Below are 26,861 nucleotides of genomic sequence, written 5' to 3' on the forward strand. Positions count from 1 at the left end.
GATGTGAGCTCCGTGGCACTCGGGTGGCTGAGTAGCCGAGTCCTCCATGTCCAGAAGCGGTTCAGCGTGGTCTCTCAAGAGAGAATGGCAAGAACCAGAATTTCTGCCTAAACCGAGACCCTCCTCTCCAAACTGAATTGCAAGAGTCACGCCCACAGAGAATTTGCTAGAAACAGTGCACCTAGATTCCCAGCTCCTACCATTCTGCCACGTTTGCTTTATCTGGCATCTCACACTCTAGACACACACACACACACACACACACGTGCGCGCGCGCGCCTTTCTGCTGAACCATCAGAAAGTACATCATGACACTCCACCTCTAAATTCTTTAACAGGGACCTTCTAAAAATAAAGACTCCCTTCTACATAATCCCCATCCCATCATCACGCTCAGAAATCTGACAAGGCTTCAATCATCATCTGGTGCCTGGTCCACCGTCCAATGTCCCCAGTGTCCCCGCAGTGTCCTTCAGAGTGCGGCTTCTTTCCCATCAAGGAAAGGACAGCATCCATTCAGTCACCGTATCCCCTCTGGTCCCCTCTGATCCGGAACAGTCCCTGCTCTTGTTACTGCTTTTACTGCATGCATGTTTCACAGTCCAGACCAAAGTTTTGCAAAATGTCCCTTGACTTTCCTTGTGGGGCGCGTCGGACGGAGCGTCTGGGGGCAGGATGACCCTTCCCACTTCACATCCGGGGACGCAGGACATCAGCCTGTCCTGATGTCGGTGACACCGAGCGTGACCTGTTGGCTGAAGTGGTGCTGACAGTGTCTCCGCTCTTGGGGACCTTCTCACGAGGTGATGAATGGGTACCCTGAGGGGTGACGGGGAATAAACCTGGGCCCTCACGACCCTTCACCCGCTGGTGTCTGCCCCGAGGAGGTTTGCCCAATCGATGGCTACACCAAGGGCTGCCGCATGGCGATTGTGACCCTGCCGGTCCTTCTGCCTGGACTGCTCAGTGTTACTCTACAGAGGAGAAGTGCAGACATTTAAGCCCAGGCAACCCCCATAGACCGTGTCCTTCTGAAGCATGTGTGAGTCCATCACTGAGATGCTGAAACCCAGAGGCGCGAGTCCCAGCCCTGCCGCGGCTGCTGCAGCCATGGAGTGCCGTTCCCTCTGGGTCCTGGGTCTGTCTGTGGAGGAGAAGCAGGTGACTCTCCTCCCTGCTCAGCTCGGACAGCTCTTTGGAAGGAAACGGCAGTCCCAGCTGCTGGCCTGACAGGTGAGAATCAGCAAGAACCGAACACTCCTCATCACTACGGGGCCAGGGGCCACGGGCCATGGAGGAGCCCCCGAGTCCAGGCGCCTGCAGAGGCCAGCAAAGCCCCCACCCACGACCTTTGGACGGTCAGGCGTTGCCTTGGGCAGCCAGCACATGGGCCCTGAGTGGTCTACCCAGGGCGGGGGGGATAGAGAGCCCATCCTGCCCCGACCCCCTCCTCGTGCTTTAAACTCACGTGCTGACTCCACTCCCCAGGGGGTTTAAAGGACATTGTGATTCCACTGCATCCTTTCGATCTCACAAAAAACCATAAATGTGTGTAGATGATGATGCACAAAACTAAAACGGAACGAAGTCAGCTGTGCGGGCGAGTAGGGACACTGGAACGCTAACAATGCGATTGCACAAATCTGCTTCTAATCCTGCGTGGAATTTGATAATCATCTTAGAGGCGGAGAATGGGAGAACGTCCAACCACCTCATGAAGTGATAAGGGAAGTGCTTACATATCATGTTCCAGGGCTTTACTTAAACCATTAACTCAGCGCTCACGGAGACCCTCAGGAATCGGGACGGCCGTCCTCCCTCTTAGAAAGGAGCACGTAAGCAAAGAGACCACCAGCTGGTGAGGGCAGCCGGCTGCAAGAAGAAAGCCGGGATCCTGGCTCCCAAATCCAAGAGCGAACCACAGCACAACTGTTAAGTGTCACCTCTGTGCTGCCTTGTGCTACAGGAGCAAGCACAACAGGGACCACACTTGGAGAGCTTCTGGGGTGATTTTTTTTTTTGAGGTTAACGTTGACAGTAAGACATCGTTGCATCAAGTGTTGGCTTTAGAACTAAAGGTTCAACACCTGAGAAATACACCGTCATCACTGCAAAATCATTCTGTTTTAGACTTCAGGAAAATGAGCACTCAAAGTCTCTGCTGACTGAGTTCAGAGGTCAATGGTGGTAAGGCCAATGGGTAGAGGGCTGCGAGGAGGGGGATTCTCTGCCTGTGCGGGTCTCCAAGCCCACGATTTGCAGGGGGTATAAGAGTTGATCACGGTGCCCCGGGTCCTGAGGTTCCCAGGAGTCCTGCTGGGTGCCCCTGGGCAGTGAGGACTGTGGAGGGAAGGGAAGGCTGGAGCCCTTAGGACGGAGGGAACCACACCCAGCGGCCAAGCTTCAAGCACACACTTCGACTCTCCACAGCAGCTCAAAAGTCAGCCCCAGCCCCGTCCACTGCTGCCAGCACTGATGTAACTGTCCACCAGGGCTGTGCAAACCACAGGCACTGCCTAGTCTTATAAATAAAGTTTTATCAGCACACACCACTCCATGTCTTTATGTATTGTCTGGGGCTGCCTTCCCACAGCTCTGTTGCGATAGAGACACTATGGCAGGTAAAGCCTAAAATATTAACCACGTGGCCCTTTATGCAGAAGCTTGCCAACACCCAGCCAGAGCGATGGTCCCGGTCACATTACATCAAGGTGGCCGCTGCCGTCTGCGACCCTCCATCCTGCCTTCCTCCCCTTTCCTGAGGGCGAGGGGTGCCGAGAACGTGGTACAGACACCATCCTCCCCACGCCCCTACCCCGGCCCGCGGCAGGGCTCGGCCATCCCCAGAAATACACGGTCATGGATTTCACTGAAAAGTCCGTTTCAGTCGGAACCTCCAGCAGGGAGAGCTGTAAACAAGTGTTGATAAATTGGGGCCAAGGATGGATCCACTATTCATTCATAATCTCAGGTTTGGGGAAATTTCCCCCAAATATTCAAGAAGGCATGTTTCCGAGGAGTGTTTGGCATCTTCCTCTGTGACTTTCCTGAAGAATTCCGGAGCGCACACCCAGAGTGCCAGGTCCCCTTTCTGTAGTTACAAGGCTCCCCCAGGGAACCAGGCCCAGAACCGGGCTTTCTTCCAGGTCTGCAGCTAAACCACGACTGTTCGCTCCCTTCCCCCGCCCTCCTCCAGGGTTCTGTACAATGAGCTGGTCCCTCACATCAGGTGGGAGAGGAGCCTGTCCGAGAGACACAGGATATCAGGGCCCAGGTATCTGCATCATTAGAAGGTATTTATCATTTCTCGTTTATCTGTAGGCGGTAAAAATAGCTGCCTGCTTTTCCATCACACACGCCTCCAAATACCCGGCAGCAGTGCCAGCGTCTGAAACTCGCCCCCGCAAAGCCTTCCCAACAGCAGAGACAGCGAACTTGCAGGAACGCCTGTCCTCATACCATCAGCTTTCCCAGGCTCTGTCCCGGCGGGGGACGGCAGCGGGGCCTCGGGGCCAGGGGTGGAGGCCCTGTGCGGCTCCCTCTGAGAGGCACGGCTCTCTCTCCAGCACCTTTTCGGAGCCCCCGCCCTGGGCCGGGCCCTGCGCCAGACGTGCGGGAACAGAGATGGACCAGCCCCTGCCTGCTGCCCTCCGCGGAGCCCCTGTCTGGGGCGGATCTGTGCCCGACAAAACCGGCTTCACCTTCCAAACACTAACTGCAGAGAGGGGTCCCTTGGGCTCATGCCTCGTTGGCCCTTTCTCGGCACCGGCCCTGGGCTCTGCCTCCCTGCCCCCTCCCAGGGACCCCATGAAAGGGAGGAGGGGACCCCGACCCTAACCTCTCCTAAGGGAACCACCCCCTCCCTGTGGTCGGAGTACGGCTGACCCACCCCCCAAGCCCCAGCGGGTCATGTGAGCAGACCTGTCCAATGAGAGTGCAGGATCCTCTCCCACCAAGGCTGGAGGCCCGGATGGGCATGTGACCCAAGTGGGCCAATCACAGCCCTCACTGGATTTTGAATGAAACTGACTTTTCATTGCTGAAAGAGACTCGCTTTCCTTCTTGAGATCTCAGGACCCGAACCCACGTGGGCCTGAAGCTACCCGGAGCCAGCCATGCTTCTATGGAGGGGCCTGCCTGGAAATGAGCTGACACAGAGGAGAGCAGAGGCAGGGGACATAGAGACCAGGGCAAAGAAGCATCCTCTGGGTCCCTGGATCCAGCCGTGCCTGAACCCGACTGACTCCTGCCCTTCTTCGTCGCATGAGCCCTCAGTTCCCTGACCTTCTGCCTAAGCTGATATATCCAACGCAGTCTTGACTGATATCGGCATGTGCTACTGGCTTCCCATTCTACAGAAGTGGAAACTGAGGCTGAGAGGTCACTTGACTTGTCCAAGGTCAAACAGTTCCAGGTGGAACCGATATGGTCATTCAGCCTATGCTCCTGACCACTGCACTATCAGCCTACACCCCAGGGCTTGCTGAACCCCCAGTGTAGGAGTCCCTGGGTCTTCCTCCTTTGCCCTAACAGTGAAGCACCAGGAATTAGCGTCACAAGTTCTCTGATACAGTACTGCGTGTGTTGGTGATGGTGGGGAGGTGCGGGTGTCACAGCCGTCAGCCACCCAGCAAACAAGCATCCCCTTTCCCGCTCTGTGCTGTGTGGACCCCAGAGACTCACTTGGTGTTGGCCGGCTGGATGTTGCTCAAGTAATAGTGCACCGAGCAGTAGAGAAGGCCCACGAAGGTGGTCCAGGCTGGGGAAAGAGCAGATGGCCAGACACCTGTCAGCATCCCAGGTGACAAGCGTGAGAGACACAGAGCTCCCCGCCAAACCCACTCGCCCACCAACACACAGTGCAGACCTCACACCCAGGAACCCGGCAGCTCCTCGGGGGGCGAGGGGAGGGACACTCAGGGGCAGAACAGGCCACAAGGATAGAATGTGAGTAGAGACTCCCCTCCACTCTTCAACTGTGAATCCAACCGCGGCAATCGCTCCCTACGCTGCCCGGGGGAATCAGCTCTGGACACACGGATGCTGCAGCTCCCGGGGAGCCAGACACCATGAGCTTCTGAAGGCAGAGCCCCCATAGAGCTGTGGACGGCAGCGCCAGGTGACAGCGCTGCAGTCATGAGCGCATCTCAGTGGCTGCCTGCGTCTGCAGTATTTACAGCAACACCAGCGCTCGAGAGAGGCAGGATTTACAGTCACCCAGACGTCTGTCACGCCTTCGGCTTGTTTGCACCTCTCTGTGATATTCCAACTTGGAAACAAGAATCATCTATTCTGTTACCTCTGTGCACGAGCTTAACAGGAGGATGGGAGGAGCAAGGTGCAAGCTGACCTCCGAGCTCTTCGGGATATTGGTTGAGTGTGTTAAAATTTCAGGGACGTATTTAATAATTCACATAACACTTACTGTGTGCCAGGTACTGGTATAAGCTTGGCTCTTTTAATTCTCACCACAATATACTAAGACTGTCCCCTATACTAAGACTGTCCCCTATCAGAGATGAGGAAACTAAGGCTGGGCAGCTTCAATAACTTGCCAAGTAAGTATGTGGCTGACCCAGGATTCGAGCCCAGCAGTTCCATCCACAGAGTTGGTGCTTGTGACGAATAAGCTCTACCGCCAAGTGTGAGAAGCTTCCCTATGTACAGACCATGAGGCTGCGGTCCTGCCAATTCTGAGAAACTGAGGATTTCTAACAGATGGTGCAGCCGTGTGAGACGGCAGAAGATCCCACATGCAGTCGGTTGACCTCGGCATTGTCCCTGGACCCCCCCAATTTCTGTAGTTCACCCTGAGTGCGGGGGGACAGTCCCCTGAAAGCAGGACACCCCGATATCCCTGAGCACCTTTCACACAGGCAAACTAGAGGGTACAGGGAGCAGAGGTTGGCTCCCAAGGGCTGGGGAGTGAGGACCCCATGCTGGGGATAGGACACCATGGCCCTACACCCCGCAGCTCGGCCCCCAGTCCTGAAGGCAGAACCCGGGAAGTGCATGGCCTCCGGCCAGATTGTCAGGAACTGAGAATCCACAACTCCCCAGACCGCCCGAGGCCCCTGGGATGGAGGGACACACTTACAGAGGCACAGTCACTTTCCAAGGGGCAGAGGGGACAGTCATGGCAGCAAAAGTGGCCAGAGCCACCCGGGCCGCCGACGGTGCTCCAGGGCCAGAGAGAGTAATCGGGGTCCCCTCGGGGCTGGTTCATCACAGGCCTTGACTTGGACCCACCCAGGAGGAGGACACCGGGCCCCCCAGCAGGGAGGGGAGATGGCCACATCAGTTCACATTCCGCTAAGAATCGCCTAACGAGCCCGTCTGGAATGCAGATGCCCAGCCCCTCCTCCCCACTCCCAGTGCATCAGGCTGCAGCGGACCTGGAGTCGAGTCGCCGCTGACAACATCTCAAGAGCGTCTGATGACACACTGTGTTCCCACAGGCACACAGAGGAGGCCTGGGGGCAGCCCCTCCGCCCACTGACAGCTCACAGGGCTGAGTCCCTCCCCGAGGGTGCTGGGGTGCAGGTCCCCCCGGCTGTGCTCACCTTGGCTGTGGAAAGCCTCATGGGGGATCTCGATGTAGTTCTGCCCCTGGGCCGGGAAGCGGTAGTGCGAGGAATTCATGGTCTTGGGGAGCAGTTTGGCCATGGAAAAGTCTAGAGCAAGCCAGAGAGAGGAAGCTGCAGTCAGTCAACTCCAGGGCAGGAAACTGGGCTGTAAAACCCCACCTTCTGTTGTTTTGGGGTGTTTTTTTTTAACGGAACGAGCTCTCTTGGGGAGTGTAATTACCTTTAGGAAACGAGCACCTAAAAAACAAGTGTCCAGGGCAGTGATTGCGGCCATGTGGCCGACCCATCCATCTACCACTGCTGGTGGGGGTTCTCCCAGCCTGGGTGACCCCTGTGCCCTCAGCGCAGCCCCTCAGCTCACGAGGCCTCGGGTACTGACTGCGTCCCGTGCAGCTGGGAGACCCCCATGCTGAGGGGCCCCTCCTCCACGCCAGGGACCCCACGAGACGCAGGAAAATGAGACACTAATCTAAGCGAGGCAAACGCATCATCCCATGGAGGGACCTGTCTTGGCCGACAAACTGCCATTAAAATGAACCCAAGTGGGTGAATTAAGCTTACTTTCCAGAGAGTGGCTCTGGTGGTAAAGTATTAGGGTACCACGCTCCCTAGACACAGACCCTGAAAACAGAAGGGCTGCGACGTCGGCCTGTAGGGGACCCCGTGCCTGTTGTCTTGGAAAAGCCTCCAGCTGACCCCGGGAAACCTGCTCCCCCACGGACACTCCAGGGGCTGCCGCTGCTCGCCTCCTGCTCTGAACTGAGACAGTTGTCACCCGAGATGAATCTGGCCCCCAAGTCAGCATGCGAGGCTCCCGTGGTCCTGTGTGCACATCCCAGCTGTGTCGGGGCACGGCTGCCCCGATCTAACTCTGCCTTCCCCCAACATATCATTGTGCATCAGGCAACGTAGTTTAGGACAGCGGAGAGGTGCATCTCCAGTGATGGTGTGTGAGCTTTGTGTGTCCCTGGGCGCATGCAAGAAAACGCAGGAGTGGAGCGGAATTCAACAGGCGGGTGGCATCCCCTGCACCCCGCTCCCCTCCCGCCGCACAGCCGGTCCCCGCCCGCACCCACGCTGCCGAGCTACCTGCCATGGATGAGGAGCCCGTGATGGCAACCATGGGCTCGCTGGCCTGCAGGTTGAAAGATATGTGGCCCATGACGGTGTCCACAGTGTCTATCAAGCCCAGCACCACGGCACTGTCCTGCAAACAGCACGACACGAAGGAAGGAGACGTCAATACGGGGCTCGCTCAGCACGTGCACCCGACGGAGGCAGCAAATGCACCAACGCACAAGATCAAGCTTCACGCTCACTGTCAACATTCCTGCAAAGGAGGACGCCCAGCATCTGCTGAGCGATGTGGCGGGCCAGGCTCTGCCCTCACGATGACCAGACGAGAGGAGAGACAGTCACGCCGCTCCCCCGTTTCACAGGCACAGAGGGGACCACTGAGGTCACCCAGCCCAGCCGAGCTCGCAGAATGTGGACACCGGCTGAGGTTGACCCCGGTCACCCAGACCATCAGCTCCAGGGCTTCCACGCTCAGACACAGAGCGACCAGACCTGGTCCCCGCTCCACTCTGAACTCCCTGGGGACCTTGACAGGTCTCTGACCGGCCCCCCAACTCCATCCCCTTCTGTTTCACGAGGAGGGTTATCACTGCTCCCAGGTACCCTCCAGGATGGAGACCCCAGCACTTGTGTCCTAGTCTCTGTGACAGGGAGGCGGCTCCAGGGATGCCAGCACCTCAGGTCACCCCTGGCCTCCCTGACGTGCCTGGGGTGTCCCTTCCCCTCCAAGGGCCTCTCCACTCCGAGTCCCCAGGGCAGAGGTGATCCCAGTGGCTCCCCAAGAAGGCAGGGGTCCCTCATGGTGGCCCCGTATCTCTGCAGCCAGCTCGGATCAGGCTGACTCTCCCTCATCCTCAGACACACGTCTAGCAGGGCAGGGGCGTCTCAGTTCCCTGGGAACGCGCTGTGTGACTCTCTGCCATCACACCCCTCCTCTCCTTCCCGCCTTTCTGAAAAAGCATCTGTCTGTTGCTAAGCGTCCCAGGCGTTCTCTCAAAAACACACGCTCCATGAGAGTCTAACGAGCTGGAAATAGAAGACTGAGGCCAATTTTAGACATTTCCTTTCAGGCCTGTGGCCTGATTTCAATCAGCCAAGCACAGTTAAGCACATGAATGTCTGTGTTTCTGGCATGCAGATCTGTTGGGTAGTGGCTGATTCATACCTTCCCTTTAATGCACAGTAGAGCCTGCCTGAGTCTGAATAGTTTCACGATTATTCATATTTTGTGGCAGAGCATTAAGAAAAAGCTCATTTAAGAGGATGCAGAAAATACATCTGCTCAGGCCCTCCACTGGCCATCCTCTGGGTGTTTCCCAGGCAGCAGCACTGTACACATCGTCCCCCCGGAAATCATCAACTCTGGAGTGCTGTGCCTTGTAAAGTAGAATGTGTTTCTAGGTAAGATTATATCAGTCTTAAGTTCGTGACTGTCTTTCTCTCCCTTTGCCAATGGGAAGCCCGATCTCATTCCATTTGAAACTGTTCAAGTAAAAGGTTCATCAAATGTAAACCCTGGAGCCATCCCATTCATAATGAGAGAAGGTGATGTCTTTCTGCTTCAAACTGGCAAACATGTTTTAAACTTTACAGGAGTTCAGGAGAGGGAGCACTTTAAGTAACGGTGCGGTCCCAGCCCTTCCAGGCAAGGCAGTTAGGAGTCTTCCTCCCCCTTCTCCACCCCTGCCAGGCACCTTTTTGAGACAGCGGCATCAGAAAATGGACAGAGCCAGGATCCCCAGGTCACTGGGCGGAGAAGAGCTGACCCCCGTCAGACTTGGCATGAGTGAGAAGTGAATGTCCACTGCGCTGAGCCACTGAGATGTAGGACCTATTTGTTACTGCAGCATAGCATAGCCTAGCCTGACTGATAGAGCATCGCAGAAGATACTTAATACTACTGGGACATGTCCTTGCCATAATTAAAGAAAAATGGGTAAATTCAGATATATAGCATATGTGTAGACTATATCTGCATATAAGAGAATTGAAAACTAGGTTTGAAGGGATATACACAAGAGTGTTAATAATCATTCTCTCTCAGCCTGATTTCAGGTGATTTTTATTTTTTTTTATTTTATATATATATATATTTATATATTTATATATACTTATATATTTATATATATATTATATATTTATATATATTTTATATATATTATATATATATATTATATATATTTTTATGATCTGCATTTTCTAACTTCTCCACAACATATTCACTTGTTTTATTTCTTAAATAAGTAAAATCAAGAAAGTTACTTTCAAAAAGAAAAGAAAAGGTATTCCATTCTCCTAATTCTTTAGTGTACAGAGGAATGGAGAGGCTGCTTTGATATTTACTCTTATAATCATGAAGTGTATATTGTCACATGTTCTACTTTTTTCATTTAATTTAGTGATCTTTAAACATCAAACATGTGTTTTATTATCATTCAAGAACAATGTGATGGTAAAAAATAGGTTTCTAAAATGATAAACAAGCATACATTCCTCATGCAGAAATCCAACTGTTTTCCTGTTCAGTGTTGACAACAGGACCATGGTACTGATGCTCATAGAACTGACCCATAGAGAAGACAGAGCATTGCAAATCAGTCGTATATCCAGTCAAAATTAGCTCTAATATCCCAGAGATGCATCATTTCTCTTACAGATGTGAATTGGGCCATACTTATGCCACTTCCAGAAAGACAAAAATGTGCCCCTTTTGAAGATCTAAATGTTCTTTTCTCTTACCTCTGACACAGCAGTCCAACTGGGCAAAAAAAGAACCTCTCCCACGGTCTTTAAGAAAGTCTAAAGGAAGACAAGATGACACTGCTTAGCATGTATCCTTAAGCCTCAAAATTATAAGACCTTTGATTTTCCCATCTCTGTCAACCACGGGCTGGGTTTTACACATACACAGTAGTAAACCAAAATAGCTCCCGTTAGTGGATCTGGTTATATTGTACAAAGCCCTTTTATAGATTTTATAGATGTTATCTTATTTGCTCCTGGTGACAATCCTTTAGTCAGTGACAAACATTTATATGTTAGATGTGTGTTCACAGCTTAGTTACGGCAGCGGCCCTAAGTACAGTACCTGGAAGATATAACCGGCCCTCGGTAAAAGCCTGTTGAACAAACGAATGAATGAATGAACAAATCATGGCCTGCTCCGTGTGTTTTTCTTGGCATGAGAAGCCAAGCTGACATAAAAACCCACTTGTTTAATTGGAAATGACCCCTCCATAAGCAGAAGTTACTCGGGGTCCCTTGGACAAATCACCTTAAAACCATGCCTGGTTTGGCTCACTATTGTTCTAAAAAAATGAAAGTAGCTTGTAACATCTTCAAATTGGGAGATTTAAATGAAACTATGTGGATTTCCTCCTTCTTGTGAAAAAAGCAGAAGCTTGGACAATTCTTATCCCATAGTCCCACATGGCCACCATTGACCAAAACTGAACAGCAGCTGACCCCTTAGGTAGTTGTGCATTCTCCAGCTCACCCCAGTCCTCACCACTCCCTATTGCCTTACACCTAATCTGTTTCACTCATTTACATTACTCATGTAGGTTTTTAACAGTGTGTCTCCTACTACAGACACAAGAATTAAACTTAGAGCCTGTTCTAAGCCTCCTATATTTCCACCAAACTGCCTTCTCCAAAATGCCACATTCTTCCTCACACTTTTAGACACTAAATATTTAGAGATCATCAAAACTCCTCACTCTTTCATTTATCTTTATTTGATAAATACTTATAAGACCCTAAAGTGCAATACCTTAAAATTTAAAGATGAAATTTAAAAACTAAATATGAAAAAAACAATCAGGATCCCTGCCCTCATTGGGCTTGAGGCCTAGGGGGCAGAATTTATCATCTAGAGCAGGGGTCAGCACTTTTCTTTAAGAGGATCACCTAGTAAAAATTTTAGACTTTACACACCATACAGTTCTGTCACAAACACTCAGTTCTGCCACTGTAGTGCAAAATTAGTGACAGACAATCCATAACTAAATGAGTGTGTTACAATAAAACTTTATTTACAAAAACAGGCAGTGGGCTAGATTTGGCCCAAGGGCTATAGTTTGCTGAGTCCTGATCTAGAGCAGTTCAGCTGAATAGAAATAAAATGCAATCCACAGTTTTATTTTAAATTTTCTAATAGCCATATTTTAAAAAGTGAAAACAGGTGAGATTACTTTTTAATAATACATTTGACTTAGCCCAACATATCTAAAATATCACTTCAACATGCAATCAATATAAAAATCATCAATTTGATAATTTACACTCTTGTTATACTAAATTTTAGAGATCCAGTGTGTATTTTAGATCTTGATTTGAACTGATCACAGTTCAAGTGCTCAAGAGCCACGTGTGGCTAATGGTCTCCTTATTACCCAGCACAAGAATTGACTTCTTGTCACTTTCCTGTTCAACTGTTAGTGGTGAGAAGCCAGGGCATTATGGAAAATTGGATATGGATGCCAAAGATTTTTATTTCTCATCCAATCAGAGATGGGTGGAGTTTGGGGTAAATCTGCAGGATTCCTCTCCAGGACACCCAGAGTCAGGTATCCCAACACGGGCCCCCATCAGAGGTCTCAAGCTGATGGCCCACAGGCTGAATCTGCCTCATAAATGTCTTTTATTTGGTTTGTACACAATTGCTTTTAAATTTCAGTTAAATGTCCACTTTTTTTTTTAATTGGATGATTTTCCATTTCAAAATCAGGTACAGAGTTTTGCTTGCAAAATCAAAAGAGGCTACCCTCAAGGTTAAAGTCAGGGGACTCCTGAGCAGCTCGATGCCACTCCCTGTGGGTGGGCACCTTCCAGTTTGCCACGGTCTCTACTCCTCCCTATTGTCTATCTGACCCAATCATCCATTTACTTTATTTGAGTTTGGGACCTCTGACAGTGTCCAGTATATCTGAGGGGAAAAGGGGAGTCGAAAGGAAAGAGGAACTCGCCAAGCTTCAAAAATAACTGTTTCCTATGTAGACCTGCATTGAACTCTACGTTCCCATGTAGACATCTCTTCAAGACCATGGAGGGGCCGGACGCTCCCGTTCACGCCTCTGGGCAGTCTGCTCCCTCTGGGCATCCTCACACCCACCCCCAGAGCTCACGTGCAGAGCCCGGAAGTGCTTCCTGTGGGGAGCCCGGAAGTGCTCAGAGTGCTGCCTTGGCCCCACCCATACTGCCATATGATTGGCTGAGCTACCAAGCCAGGCCCACTCCCCTTGGCTAGTGATTGGTCTAGGCGCAGTCATGTGATGGATCTCTGCAGGGGGATCCATGGGAAAGAATTTCGTCCCCTATAAAGAAGGAGGAGCCCCCTGACTTTGCTTTCTTTCCGGTTGGTTGTTAGTGAGGTGTGGTGTTTGGAACCGTTCCAGCCCCTTGGAAACGGAGCAGAACGCAAAGAGAATTGTCCTGCTGCTACCCAAATCCCTGCTGTGAATGAAGACTGAAGTAATCAAACCTGGAGTGAAGCAGTTAGATGCCCCTATTGTTTTTAAAATAGTAATTTGACTGTTTATTTGCAGCCAAAACCATTCTAGGAGAGAGACTTGGGTCATCAAATTATCCCCATAACACAGACTGGGAAACTGAGGCTTGAAGAAGTTAAAAAGTTGCCCAAGGACATAGAGCTGGGGGTCAAGCCCAGGCTTGCCTGACTCCAGTGTCACTGAGCTCCTGCAGCTTGGGACACCCCCTCACAGCACTTTTCAGACTCCATGGTCCATCTTCATCCTCTCAGCCCTGAGCCTCTTGGAAGCAGGAAGTGGTTCTTGGTCATCCCAGATCCTCAGAACCTAGCATGTTCTATGAATGAATGAACGAAATCTGAGACGTCTAACTCTTGCTTCTGTCGCCTGGGCAGGAACACTATGGCATTCAGGACCCACCCTGCATTTCAGGATGTCTTTGTTTACAGAACACATACTTTCAGGTACTTCTTTGGATCTGTCTTCAGCAAGGAAACCAGTAAGAATTAAGAACCCTTAAAAAGCACTCGCCAAGTGCCAGACACATACTATGCACGTAGGAACCCTTTTAGTCCCCAGTGAGGTGAGTACTATTATCTCCCCATATCTCAGATGAGCAAAGTGAGGCAGAGGGATGCTACATAACGCGACCGAGAGTGCACTGTAAGTAGCCGGCAGAGACATTCGACCCAGCAGTTAGACCCTACACATCCTGCTGCACTTTTGAAGTGAAACGGTCTCAGGCATCCCTTCTTTCTGCACATCAACCAGGAGCCCTGTGCTGAGATCGAAGTTATCAAGCCCCCAAGAGCCCAGCATGCTCCTCTACCTCGACCTAGAAAGATTTTGAGAATGAAAAGAGAAAGCACCTTGGTTCCAGTGCCATACGTGGTGCATTCCCTAAGTGCTTTACATAACTTTGGGAATTCCCACTGAGATACAAGTCACAGTGTTGGGGTCACACTGTGGCCCCACGGCTAAATCTGCCAAAGACCCAACTCCACCTTCTACCTGTTGCCAAGGGAGGTGGCAGACTTTAGAACAGGAATTGCAAACCCAAATGCCTACAGGGGCCAGGTGGATGGAGAGAGGGGCCAGGCTGGCTGGGCACTGGGAAAACAAGATGAAGAGTCGAGTCTCATCTGCAGGAGACTCCGTTGAGCTGTGTACAGCTGGCCGGAGTAGCCACGCCATCTGGTTGAAATCCAGACTTTTATATTAAAGTTTCTGATTCTTTCAGCCCTGTGTAGGTCAAACAAGGCACATCTGTGGGCCATGGTCTGGCAGTTTGCCAACGCTGATCCACTCGGCACAGAAATCAAATAGCTTTACCTTGGTGAGATTTAATGCTGTTTCCTCTGAGAGGGATTTATTGGGTAAGCTGAGAGACATATTTTGAAGGTAATTCAGAACGATTCCAGGACTCTGGAAGTTTCTTCTCTCCTCTGTCAAGTTGGTTATGATGGGATGGTATGCATCACTGGGCACCTAAAAGAAATCAGCAACACGAGTTCCTTTAAGAACTAAAGCCGAGATTTCTACAGAAGTTCAGTGTGTCCTCTGGGCCTCATGCTTCTCACACCATAGTAATCATGGTAGTAGCACCTACTATATACCAGGCAGGCACTCTTGTGACTACTTCACAAATAGTATTAACGTTTCATCCTTACAGCAGCCTCATGAAATACGCACCCATTTGATACATGACACGAAGCGTGGAGAGGCTTACGCAGAAATAAATAAGAGAACTGGGATTTGAACCCAAGCAGATGGTTCTAGAGTCTGTTCACTCGCTATTACGTTAAGGTTCCCATGGAAGGGAAGTTGATTGATCACAAATGAATTCCAGAGGGGAACACTTTCTAAATGTATTGATCCTTTCCTCAAACATCAGAAGAAAATGGCGCAGAGAGAAGCCAATGTCAAGGCCAGCTCGTCTTTGCTCTCAGCCCATGGTGCCAAGTGCACCAGAACACAGTCTCGTGTCGGGGGTCGGGGGGGGTCCCTGGGAAGTCTTGTTAACTCCGTGTAGGCACCTGAGGCTACAGGCCACACAGGAAGCAGGTCTTCCATTTAGTCACTCGAGCATTGCGATTTAGTGCCAGTGTTGGCTTCCCCTCCATTGATTATTTCCTCCCAGACATTCATTATACTGCCAGTAAGACAGGACCAGACTGTGTAATGGGATTCCCACTCTCCTGGCATATAGTCCAAGCAAAAAGACATCACCAAGATGGGGAGGTGGGGACAACATTAAATGCATCTGCTCACCATGGTGTTTGCTGTGGGTGTCGTGAGGAAGCTGGGTGGCGTTGAAGACAACAAAACATGCTTTCCTGGAAAAAAATCGATCATGCTTCATTAAGGGCTAAGCCGTGGTCACCTCATTCACCCTCAGGAAGGCCTGTCCTTGTTCAAAAATCTACCAGCTTCAGAGACAAACTAAGAGTCTGAGAATGTTTTGAGTAGCAATGTCGCTGGAACGATAAAGGCCTAATAAATCAGCCAAATGGGTAGATTGTATGGATTTTCCCAGGTCAAATTATTGTTCCATTTATAGTCTAAATTGCTTGGGAATAGTCTTTAGGCAAGTCATCATATAAAAAGATGACTTTACACATGGTTTTACTGATTTCAAATAAATAAAGAAGCAAAAGAAATGGATTTCCATTGCCAGTAGTCCATCTGGACTACTTAGAGATAAAACACAGAGGGTTGTGAATCACTGGGCTGGGACAAACAGGAGACCTCGGCACCTCCCGTCCCAGTGAGGTGACACTGGCGTGGACCCCATCAAGTGGTGGGGAGACCATCTTCCTGAGCCCCTCCCATCCCGAGGATTCTATTCAAGACCCCATTTGGTCCATTACGAATGATGATAATAATGAAGACGTCCAACGCCTTCTAATTTTCGTATTCCCCAGTGAAAACACGGACTGAACTAGACACTCTACTTCATTGCTGGAAACCCCTCAAGTTGCTTTGGGTGGCCTGAGGGAATAACCTCATCACCCATCCCTGGCTCCAGGAGTAAATGACCCCGTGGGTGGAGGTGGGTAGCTGGTGAGAGGGTAAGGTGTGACACTGCTCTGGGGATCAGAGCCCCAAACACTGTGTTCTCCAAGTCAGAGTGACAGTCATTCCTTGGATGCCAAGGAGTCCCAGCAAATTCACATTTACCTCATGTGAGTCCATAAGAGAACGTGAAGGACAATAAAACTCAGCCCAGCGGCCCTGTCCATCCTCATAACTGATGACCACGTGAGACTAGGCTGAGAACCGAGAGTCAGCCAGGTCCTAAGTCAGTCTCGGTTCCCAACTGGCTCTTATAAGAGCATCTGATTGTGCAGAGTGTGTTTCTAGTGTCAAAGAAACACACTTTCAAACCGTGGGACTCTGACCAAAGCCTTCTGCTTCCTGGGCTTCTCTACAGAAGGAACAGCCAACCATTGCAGGGCTGGGGGGACACCTGAGCAGAGGGATAGCTGATCCACACTCTGCCTTTGTGTGAATTAGAAAAGAAGAGGCCACCTCCGCTGGACCGACCCATCAGAAAATGGCACTGCTCTAGCTAACAGGTTAGAAGAGGGGCCCCCTCCAGACAGGTCACCCAGGGAAACGCCCCCTTTGGGTACCTACAGCCCTAGCTCACAGCTTCCTGTACAGACAAATCTTTATGCAAAGGAAGGCAGAGTCCAAAACAGAGATTCCTAGTGATGTCATATGAGACACAAAAGGTCACATATGATTCCATTTCTATGGAATATCCAGAATAGGTAAATCCATAGAGACAGAGAGTAAATTAGTGGTTGCTAGGAGCTGGGAAATGAGGAAAGGGGGAGTGACTGCTCACTGGTGCTGGGTTCCTTTGGGGGTGATGGTTGCACAACATGTGGACATAGTAAGTACCACTGAACTGTACACTGTAAAATGGTGACATTCACGTTCTATGAATGTTACCTCCATTTTTTAAATTAGTGACTTTCCAAGTCCCACAGTTCATCGTGGTTGACTGAGGATTTGAACCCAGGTCCAACAGTCCCCCGGGTCCCTGATCTGAACCACCACTCTGTGCTAAGCAGGAAGGCAGCGTCCTGGGGGTGCTCCGAGGGCCCGTGGTGGGTGAGTCTGGCATGCGGGAGGCATGTGGTAAACCTTTGTGGATAGAATGCACTAATGGACCTGGACCACTTGATTCCCAAAGCTTTCCATAAGCATCTGTCACAAACACCTCGAAAACTCCCTGGTGACAGCAGGAGAATATTCGTCTCAGCGTGTTTCTGGTAAATTGTGGATTCCTCCATCTCAGAGGGCAGGGGCTCTAGAAAACCCATTGTTATCTGTGAGGCTGATCAGGACACATCTCAGCCTGCAGCGCTGACGGCCGCATCAGGAGAGGGAGGAGAAGAAAAATGCTGGGAAGGGGAGGTGGCTGCGAAGCCCGCCCCCTCCCCAGGAGCTAGGTCACCCCCGGCCCGCAGCCCCTCCCCTCTCACTGACCAATGGCAGCTGTGAAGTACATGGCGATCTCATCCGGCGTCAGGGCCCGTTCCCAGATGATGAACTCATCAAAAGCGCCGTTCTCGTAGCGCTTGGGCTGGTCCTGATCAGACCCTATCACGAGGTTGACATTGGGCTCCCCGTAGGCATGAGACACTTTTCCACTTGGGTCTGAGGTGCTCAGCGTCCCGTTGACGTAGACTTTCAGGCCCTCCTTGGACTTCCATGTAAATAGGACGTGAGTCCAGTAGGGGCCTGGGAAAGAGCAGAGACACCCTTCTGATGAGGTGGGTCAAGCTCCCCACGCAGTGGTCATTCTAGTTTTAAGCACATTTCTCTTTCTTATGATGATGGGTCAGTGCTACCGCTGGTTGAGTCCTCATATAGGTCATAATCCACATCTCACTTCCCTCAGTCCTTAGGAGCACAGGAAAGAAGGTACCCACCCCCGAAATCCCAAAAGCCGTTCAAAGAGACCCTTTGTCATTTTAAATTAAATGAAGTAATAACTAATGGTCATAACTTGTTCAAAGATATTTTTTTAATCCAGCCGAGGCCAGCACAGGGCAGGTCAATGAGACCTATCTGAGGACCTGATTCAGCCCAAAGGCCACTGATACCCACCTCTGCCCTGACCTCAAGCAGGTGATAGCAGCCAATATGGCAGCACCGGGGGAGAACAGACCACTCCTGGCTCCGTCAGGATCCTATATCAGGAGCCTCGGCAATGACTCGTCTCTCTGTCATGAGAACCACGGTTCACCAACGAGAAGAAAGCTCACTGGACTTTGACGGCAGCTTGCCCCGCAAATGGCCACACACACAGGTGTGTGCTCAGACGCCCTCAGGGACTTGCTGCTGGAAGACGCCCTGTATAGGAAGCCTATGACCCGAGCCAGGCGGTCATCTTAAATCACCCAGCAGTTACCCCGGGGTTCTCGCTTGGGATTGTGCAACTTTCTAGCCGTGAGTTTCCGGAGAGCACTTGGATCCGAGACAGGTCCAAAGTCTCACTGCCCTGGAGTGTGAAAATCCCTTCAACGAACAAATAAAGAGCAACTGCCAGGCAGAAATGTTTGCAGTCCTCCCCATTTCTCTGGGTGGGGAAACAATCAGGATTCAGCAGATCTGCCCTTAAAACGTGTTCAAGATAAACGACTGGGTGCCTGATACTGTGTCAGCCCCAAGGGCTCTCTTCTTACGGAAGAGACTGATAGCACGTGGAAGGTGATAAGAGCCATGAACAGGGCCAGGACAGGCAGGTCTGAACAGGTGGAGGAGGCAGAGACAAGCTCTGGCCTCGGGGAGCAGAGAGGGCAAACACGCAAGATTCTCTCAAACTCTGTGTGCACTGAATTTGCCCCTTTTCCGGGTATGGAGGTACGAGCTTGGTCCCGGCTCACAGCAGCAGCAGAATCAGGCAGATGCGTGCAGTGCTCACAGGGCCCCTCTCCTGTAGGATCCTTGTGTGGTAGCTCATTCCCCTCTCACAGTCACCCTATGACCGAGTACTGTTATTGTGCCCACGTTACAGACGAGCACACTGAGGCACAGAGCGGGCGGGTAAGGCGCCCGGGTGCGCACAGCTAACAGGGGGGTGCAGAGCGGGATTTGACCCAGGCTGCGTGGCTCCAGGGCCCATGGTTTTTTAACAACTGAGACACACAGCCTCCTTTAAATGGTCCGAAAATGAATTTTCCTTGCCTATGTCAGAGATGTCATTTCCTCCTGAAGGAGATCGTTCTAGACTCTCACTTTGCCCTCCACCTCTGCGATTCCCTTCTTAGCCTCCAGTCTGGACTGGGCAGCCCGTCCACACTACCTCGAGACAGTCTGAGTCCCCCGTCGCCTCTCCCCATCTCAGTTCCCACTCCAGACCTCCGGCCTCCCCCAGCTTCCTGGCCCACACCTCTGACCTCATGCCGGGCCAGCGAAGGATCCCACTGAGCCCCGGAGGAAACAGGAATCGTCAGACAGAACCACGTGGCCTCCCAACACCCACCTACGCACTCAGCCTCATCTGCACACACCCAGTCCCCACACTGGTCCAGACCATCCCTCCTGAATCCCAGGCCCTCGCTGGCCTGGTGCCCACACGCCTCCCCTCCGCCCGCCTTCTTTCCCCTAATCGTCAGGCCCTCTTTTTCACCGCGAAGTCTAAACATTTGCAAGTCTACAGCACTAAAAAGAAGGAGGGAGGGGAAGGACAGGAAAGGGAGAAACAATAGCCACTGTGCTGAGCCCTCCGCATGCAATGTTCCATTTAATTTCCCCCAAGCTGTGAGGTAAGTATCATTAATGCCTTCATTAGGGAAACTGAGGCTCGGGGCACTAAGTAACATGGCGCAGTGCCCCAGCCATCCCGCGGTCAGGGGGAGCCCAGGCGTCCGCCCGAAGGACCCCGCCCCTCATCCACCGTGCAGACATCTCCGCAGAGGATGTCATCTCACCCTTTCCAGCAAGTCCTCCCAAGCAGCCCCTGAGAGGACGTGGCTCAACCGCCCGCAGGCCAGGGGACCGACAGCGGAGCGTCTGGCCTCCTTACGCCTCCCTGAGGGTCCCTCCGGGCCAGCGGCGCCCTTACCTGGGGGGCTGAAGGTGGCCTCCCACGTCATGGAGTTGTCACGCGTGTACAGCTCCACGGAGCCCTTGCCACCGCTGGAGCAGACTTTGAACCCGTTGGAAATGACCTGTCCCCCGAACGCGAAAGGGGTTGTTCTGGACTGTTCTGCTTGCGTCTTCCAGAAAAAAGAGAACGTGACCCCTGAGGACAGAAAAGGCGTGGGGTTATTTTTAAAGAAAAATGGATGGGACTTAAGTTAACCTCACTGAAGCAGGTCGTTCTCCCTGCTCTTTTTCATTTAAAAGGCAGTTTTCTTTTTTCTCATTCCAGAGACAGTGTATGCTCAATCCAGAAAATACAGACCATAAAAACAGGTAATATTTCTGAACAGCTCACTAAGTACCAGACACTTTACTAAGGGTTTTAAATGAATCCTCTCCTCATAAATACTACAAAACCCGATTATTATTCATCGGCTTACCCCGTTAGGCAGATGAAGAAACTTGAGTCCGGTTTGCCCAAGGTCCCTGAACTAGAGACCGACTCAGATGAGACCCAAACTCAGTCTGACCTACAGACGTCGGCAGTTAAGGTAGCTCCAAAGCCTGTCCATAAACATATTTTACAGAGAAAGGAACCAACTCATACATACTGGTTTATAAGCCACATGTTTTGAAAACTTACTACATCATAGACCCCCTCCAATGTCCATAAATACACCCCTATGTCATCATTGTTTGTATCTGCACCTCATCACATTCTAAACAGGAACTCTAGGGAATTCCCTGGTGGTCCAGTGGTTAGGACTCTGTGCGCTCACCACTGAGGGCACGGGTTCAATCCCTGGTCGGGGAACTAAGATCCCGAGAGCCGCGTGGCATGGCCAAAAAATAAAATAAACAGGAACTGTAATTTGTTTTTTTAAACAGCAAACCCCTCCCCCTGTGGCTGAGTCTTAAAGTTGCCTTCAACTTTTAATTTCCCAAACAGAACTGGAAGCTAAACCTTTCTGCACGTCTCAGATTAGATGCCTTTAGGATAAATTCCCAGTAGGGCATTTCTAGTCAAAGAGGAAGCCACTTTGAAAGGTTTTGAGACCTACAGTTGTTCATTCCCAACAAAGTGGGGCACACGAAGGCCCTGGCAGCCGAGACAGCCAGTCCGCAGGCTCCTAAGTCCTGAGCCTGGTCCCCAGGCTCCACGTGGACTAAATGGTATGAACAAGCTGTCCCATTGGTGGGTGTGTCTCCATCACTGGAAGCAGGGGGAGGGTAAGGAACAAAGCCAGCCCTTGATGGTGAAGACCCTGACCCACGATCACTTTGCAGTCCAGGGGCAGGCTCCCGGGGGAGGGGTGACAGTGGCCACACCTGGCCAGAGGCTCCTGGAATTGCCCTTTGGATCCCTGATTATCTCCACTCTGCTTCTCTGAATCCAGTAACATTTACCCTTTCTTTGCCCATAAGTAAACTGTGTGCGTGCGTGCGTGCGTGTGCGTGCGTGCGTGTGCGTGTGTGTGTGTGTGTGAATGCATGCAGCCTGCCTGGACTCCGTGGTGAAAGCCGGAAATAACTCAGGCGGCCTCAGCCCTCCCAACCTGGCCCAGGCTCTGTGGTGGGAAGGCTTCATTGATGCTGAGAGAGGAGGTCCCCAGAGTTGATCAAAACAGGCCCAGGATGGGGCTGGGAGGGGAGCGGGGGCGGCCATGTGCCCTGGGCCTTATTTATATAAAAGGCACCAATTTTAGACTTTGGATCTTATCTTCCAAGGAGATTATGGGCACAGTCCGAGAGAGTCTGAATTAAAAGAAGACATTTGTCATCAAGTATAAACCTCTGCCTCATCACCACCCATCCTGGCTGTAATGCTTCATGAATCAACATATTTGTCACAAGTTGTTCAAATGTCTTGTGACAATATAACTGTGACAATTACACTGCATTATACCTTTGTAGGTCGAAAGCCTTAATACGATTAAAATAAACATGTAAACATGGCATGATTATATAATAATCATGGGAATATTTAACTATTAATTAATATATAATTAATATATAATTATAATTATATATTATAATCATAATTATATATAATATATAATAATATATAATTCCCTGGTTTGGAATTTCTCTAATTTTTTTTTAATGTAAAGAGGAACCTCAAAATAACAGATGAGGCTCAGAGAGACTCCAGGGTAGAGCTCAAAGTCGTAAGGAGTATGTTCTCAGGGCTACTGAGGAAAAAGAAAAGTCCTCAAAAGTGCCCTGGGACACAGGTCATGCCAATGAAAGGATGGGACTTTGGCAGTTTGCTCAGAGGGCGGCTGGGCTGTCCCAGACACTGTTCCACTCAGCAGGTGGAGGGGACTCCCAGGCCCGGGGCATCCCAGTACTTCTCTGTCTGCCTTGCACTGCAGCGGCGCAGAGTCCAAAAACAAAGACCCGAGCCTTCCTGCCATGCCTCTCCACTCAGAAACAACCAATTTCACATGGACACGAACACGGCACATTGTGAAACTTTTGTTATGAAACGAAGTCCCAGCGGGATTCACACAAGTCCATTTTTTCCAAACACTTTGCTGCATTTAAAAATTCCTTTCACTCAATCCTGTCTTGGCCAAATATCTTTCTGTCCAGGAAGAAAAATAAAAATAAAACATTCAATTTGGCATTAGGTAAGGGAAGATTGAAGCAAACAATGGTTACTATAAGCCAAGCTTTTCATTTTTGTTCATTCAGCCTACAAAATAATCATTTCTATCTGAGGAACAGCTTGCATTTAAACATCAATTTATGTCTTCATAGAGTCTTAAAAGATTCACAATGAGCCCTCTAATATTAGCATTTTCAGGAACTTTGCTTCTTGCACTTGGAATTGTCAATACAAAGGAGAAAAACTCTGAAAAAAAAAGAACTGCAATATTGACAAACTGATTCAATACTTTTCTTCTTTTTATGAGCATTGAATCCTCATCCCTCCGAAAAAAATAATGTGAGGAAAGTTCTTTCTCAATAAGACCAAGAAAAAAAAGAAAAGAAAAAATATCCAGCTGTCCCAAGAAAAGATGGATACATTTGAGTGTATAAATATTATAAAATTTTTCAAGGCAAAAAATTTACTATGACAAAGTCAAAAGACAAATGACAAGCCAGGAAAAAATTATTTGTAAAACACTGAACAAACAAGAAATGAATTTCCTTACTATATAAAGAACACTTCATAAAGAAAAGTAGGATCACTACTGCTTAAGGAAAACTTACTTTGAGCAAGATAGAATGTCCCAGGAATTTTCATGTATTCATTCTTTTAGTCCTCCCGACTAGGGTTAGGGTTAGGGTTACAGTTAGGGTTATGAGCCAGGTGTTAGTACGGCCCCCATTTTACAAGTGAGAGGATTGAAGCCAAGAGAGGTAAAGTAACTTGTCTAAGGCCACACAGCCAGCGACAGAGTCAGGATTTGAACCAGGCAGTCTGGCTCTGGAGTCTGCACCTGTCATCTCTCTGTCTGCCCTTAGAGACAGTGTGGTTTGGGAGAGGACTCACTTGCTGAATTAGACAAAAAAGATTCGAAGGCATTCCATGGAGGAGAAAAACGCACACTACAGACCTGGGCTAGGCGAGGAAGTCTTCTTGTGCGTTATCCTCTTGGTGTCTGCTGCGGGCGGGGCAGAGGTGGCAGGCAGGGGTGGGTAGGGAATCTCTCCAGGTAGGGGAGCAGCTCTTCCCAGACCCATGGGCTCAGCACCATGCCCTGCATGTTGTTAACTCAAAGTGGACCAAAGCAGCAGGCAGCAGGGAGGGCAAGGTGACCCGCAGGTGATGTAGCAGCCCGACCCCCATCCTCCCTCGCCCAGCACAGCACCTCCACGTTCCTGGGGGGGACCATCCTCCCCACTCCTGTTTCCTCTAGATCAGGTGGGGCTGACCACAGAGCCCCAGGTTCACATGGGCTGGACCAGTCGGAATCACAGGCACTGGCTCAGAGATGGACAGGCTTCAGCCAATAAAAGGGAGTCCTGGAGACTCTGGGTGGACATTGCTATCACACCTGGAAAGCCTTCTTGGAACAGAGCCAGAGCGATGGAGGAACTCAAACTTTTGGTGACATTATCTAAGCACCTGGACCCAGCTTGTGGCAGGCTCCATCTCCCAAAGAAGCCACACCGTCTCCAATCCCATCTGCTTTCATGCCATGTGACCTTCCCGCTCTCCACCAAGACTCAGGCCAATTTCTCCACCTGTCTTCTGGCTGATTTGACCAAGCGGAGTCAACAGAAGTGTCCGTGGCCAAGTTCCAGGTGCAGCCGTTAACTGTCTGGGAACTTCAGCTTTCTGCCTCTTGGAGCTCAAAGCCAACATGGAACAAGTCCAGACTCTGCTGGTGGAGAAAGAAACCATGTAGTGGAGCTGGAGGTGCCAGAGATATGAGTGAAGAAAATGGTCTTGGGAAAAAAAAAAAAAAAGTGGTCTTGGATATCCACCTCAGGGGCACCTTCAGAGGACCCAGTCCTGGCTGCCACGGCTGCAGCTGCGTGAGAGCCCTGGCAACCCCCAGAACCATGAGAGGTGATGCTAAATTGTGTTGCACTTGCTAAGTTTGGGAGTGCTTGTTACGCAGCAGTCGATAACCAGGACACAGTCTTTACCTGGATCCACTCAATAAATCCCCCAAGCCTAGCTGAGTTGCGTTTCTGTTGCTTACAACCTTTCAGCTGAAGTTTGACAATCCACAGAGAAGTCCCCTTCCTGACCCCAAAGCCCCACCAAAGGCCACCACAAGGATGTGCACATGGTTCCCTCCTTCCTTCCTGACCACTACTGTGGGTGGCTGATTCGGGGGAGGATGCTGGAGAAGCGGCTGCAGGGTGAGAGGGGGAGCAAGGAGACTCTCCATCCTTTCCCATTTCCAAGAGGACTTGGTTCAACACAGAGGTGGCCCTAGGCCTGTGTGAGACACACATCCACCTACAGTGCAATGGCATGAGAGTACATGAGCTTATCCACACATGTCGACTATGACAACCAGCTGAAAGCAAGTTTCCATGAGAACCACCCAGAGCCAGCAGAGCAGGCTCAAGAATGTTCTGGAGTGGGAAGCTGAGAGCATCAAAACCAATGCCATCCCAACAGGCACATGAAAAGATGCTCAACATCGCTAATCACCAGAGAAATGCAAATCAAAACTACCATGAGGTATCATCTCACACCGGTCAGAATGGCCACCATTAAAAAGTCTACAAATAACAAATGCTGGAGAGAGTGTGGAGAGAAGGGAACCCTCCCACACTGTTGGTGGGAATGTAAATTGGTGCAGTCATTATGGAGAACAGTATGGAGGTTCCTCAAAAAACTAAAAAATAGAGTGTCATATGACCCAGCCATCCCATTCCTAGGCATATATCCAGAGAAAACTCTAATGCAAAAAGATACATGTGGGCTTCCCTGGTGGCGCAGTGGTTAAGAATCCGCCTGCCAATGCAGGGGACATGGGTTTGAGCCCTGGCCCGGGAAGATCCCACATGCTGCAGAGCAGCTAAGCCTGTGTGCCACAACTACTGAAGCCCACGCGCCCAGAGCCCGTGCTCTGCAACAGGAGAAGCCACCGCAATGAGAAGCCTGTGCACCACAATGAAGAGTCGCTCGCCACAACTAGAGAAAGCCTGCAGGCAGCAACAAAGACCTAATGCAGCCAAAAATAAATAAAATAAAATAAATTTAAAAAAAGATACATGTACCCCAATGTTCATAGCAGCATTATTTACAATAGCCAAGATATGGAAACCACCTAAATGTCCATCAACAGATGAATGGATAAAGAAGATGTGGTACATATATACAATGGAATACTGCTGAGCTATAAAAAAGAATGAAATAATGCCATTTGCAGCAATATGGATGCAACTAGAGATGATCATACTAAGTGAAGTAAGTCAGAAAGAGAAAGACCATATGATACCACTTATATGTGGAATCTAAAATAGGACACAGATGAACCTATCTATGAAACAGAAACAGACTCACAGACCTAGAGAACAGACTTGTGGTTGCCAAGGGGAAGGGTGGGTGGCGGGGGGATGTAGTTGGAGTTTGGGATGAGCAGATGCAAACTATTATATATAGAATGGATAAACAACAAGGTCCTACTGTAGAGCACAGGGGACTATACTCAATATCCTGTGATAAACCATCATGGAAAAGAATACCAAAAAGAAGGTACACATATGTATAACTGAATCACTTTTCTGTACAGCAGAAACTAACACAACATTGTAAATCATCTATACTTCAATAAAAATTTTTTTGATATTAAAGCCAATAAAACTTAAAAAAAAAAAATACAAGGCCATCAATTTCACTCCCGGGCTGTGGTCTCACCTTAGATAACACATGACTCAGTAAGCTCGGGCTGCTATAACAGAATCTCACAGACTGGGTGGCTTAAATGACAGTTATTTCTGACAGTTCTGGAAGCTGGAAGGCTGTGATCACGTTGCCAGCAAAGTCCTCTTGCTGGTTTTATCCTCACGTGGCCTTCCATGGGACGTGCACACAGAGAGAGCCCGTGTTTCCTCCTCTGCTTATAAGGGCCTTAACCCCTCACCCTCGTGACCTCATGGAATCCTAACCACCTCCCAAAGGCCTACC

General features: G+C 50.1%; 1 protein-coding gene across 2 annotated transcripts in view; it reads right to left on the minus strand.

Moving 5' to 3' along the window:
• ADGRD1 (adhesion G protein-coupled receptor D1) overlaps nt 1-26,861 on the minus strand; it is a 146,460-nt gene that overhangs the window by 98,547 nt on the left and 21,052 nt on the right. For both annotated transcript variants that reach the window (XM_081251725.1, XM_081251726.1), the window contains 8 exons: nt 20,238-20,417; nt 17,654-17,908; nt 15,425-15,489; nt 14,486-14,641; nt 10,404-10,463; nt 7,677-7,794; nt 6,564-6,674; nt 4,684-4,759 (listed from right to left, as the gene is read on the minus strand). In XM_081251725.1, coding sequence (XP_081107851.1) covers nt 4,684-4,759; nt 6,564-6,674; nt 7,677-7,794; nt 10,404-10,463; nt 14,486-14,641; nt 15,425-15,489; nt 17,654-17,908; nt 20,238-20,417 — 1,021 coding nt within the window. The remainder of the gene's footprint in view (nt 1-4,683; nt 4,760-6,563; nt 6,675-7,676; nt 7,795-10,403; nt 10,464-14,485; nt 14,642-15,424; nt 15,490-17,653; nt 17,909-20,237; nt 20,418-26,861) is intronic.

Source organism: Mesoplodon bidens, assembly GCF_964165515.1.
Source record: "Mesoplodon bidens genome assembly, chromosome: 13".
NCBI classification, from domain to species: Eukaryota; Metazoa; Chordata; class Mammalia; order Artiodactyla; family Ziphiidae; genus Mesoplodon; species Mesoplodon bidens.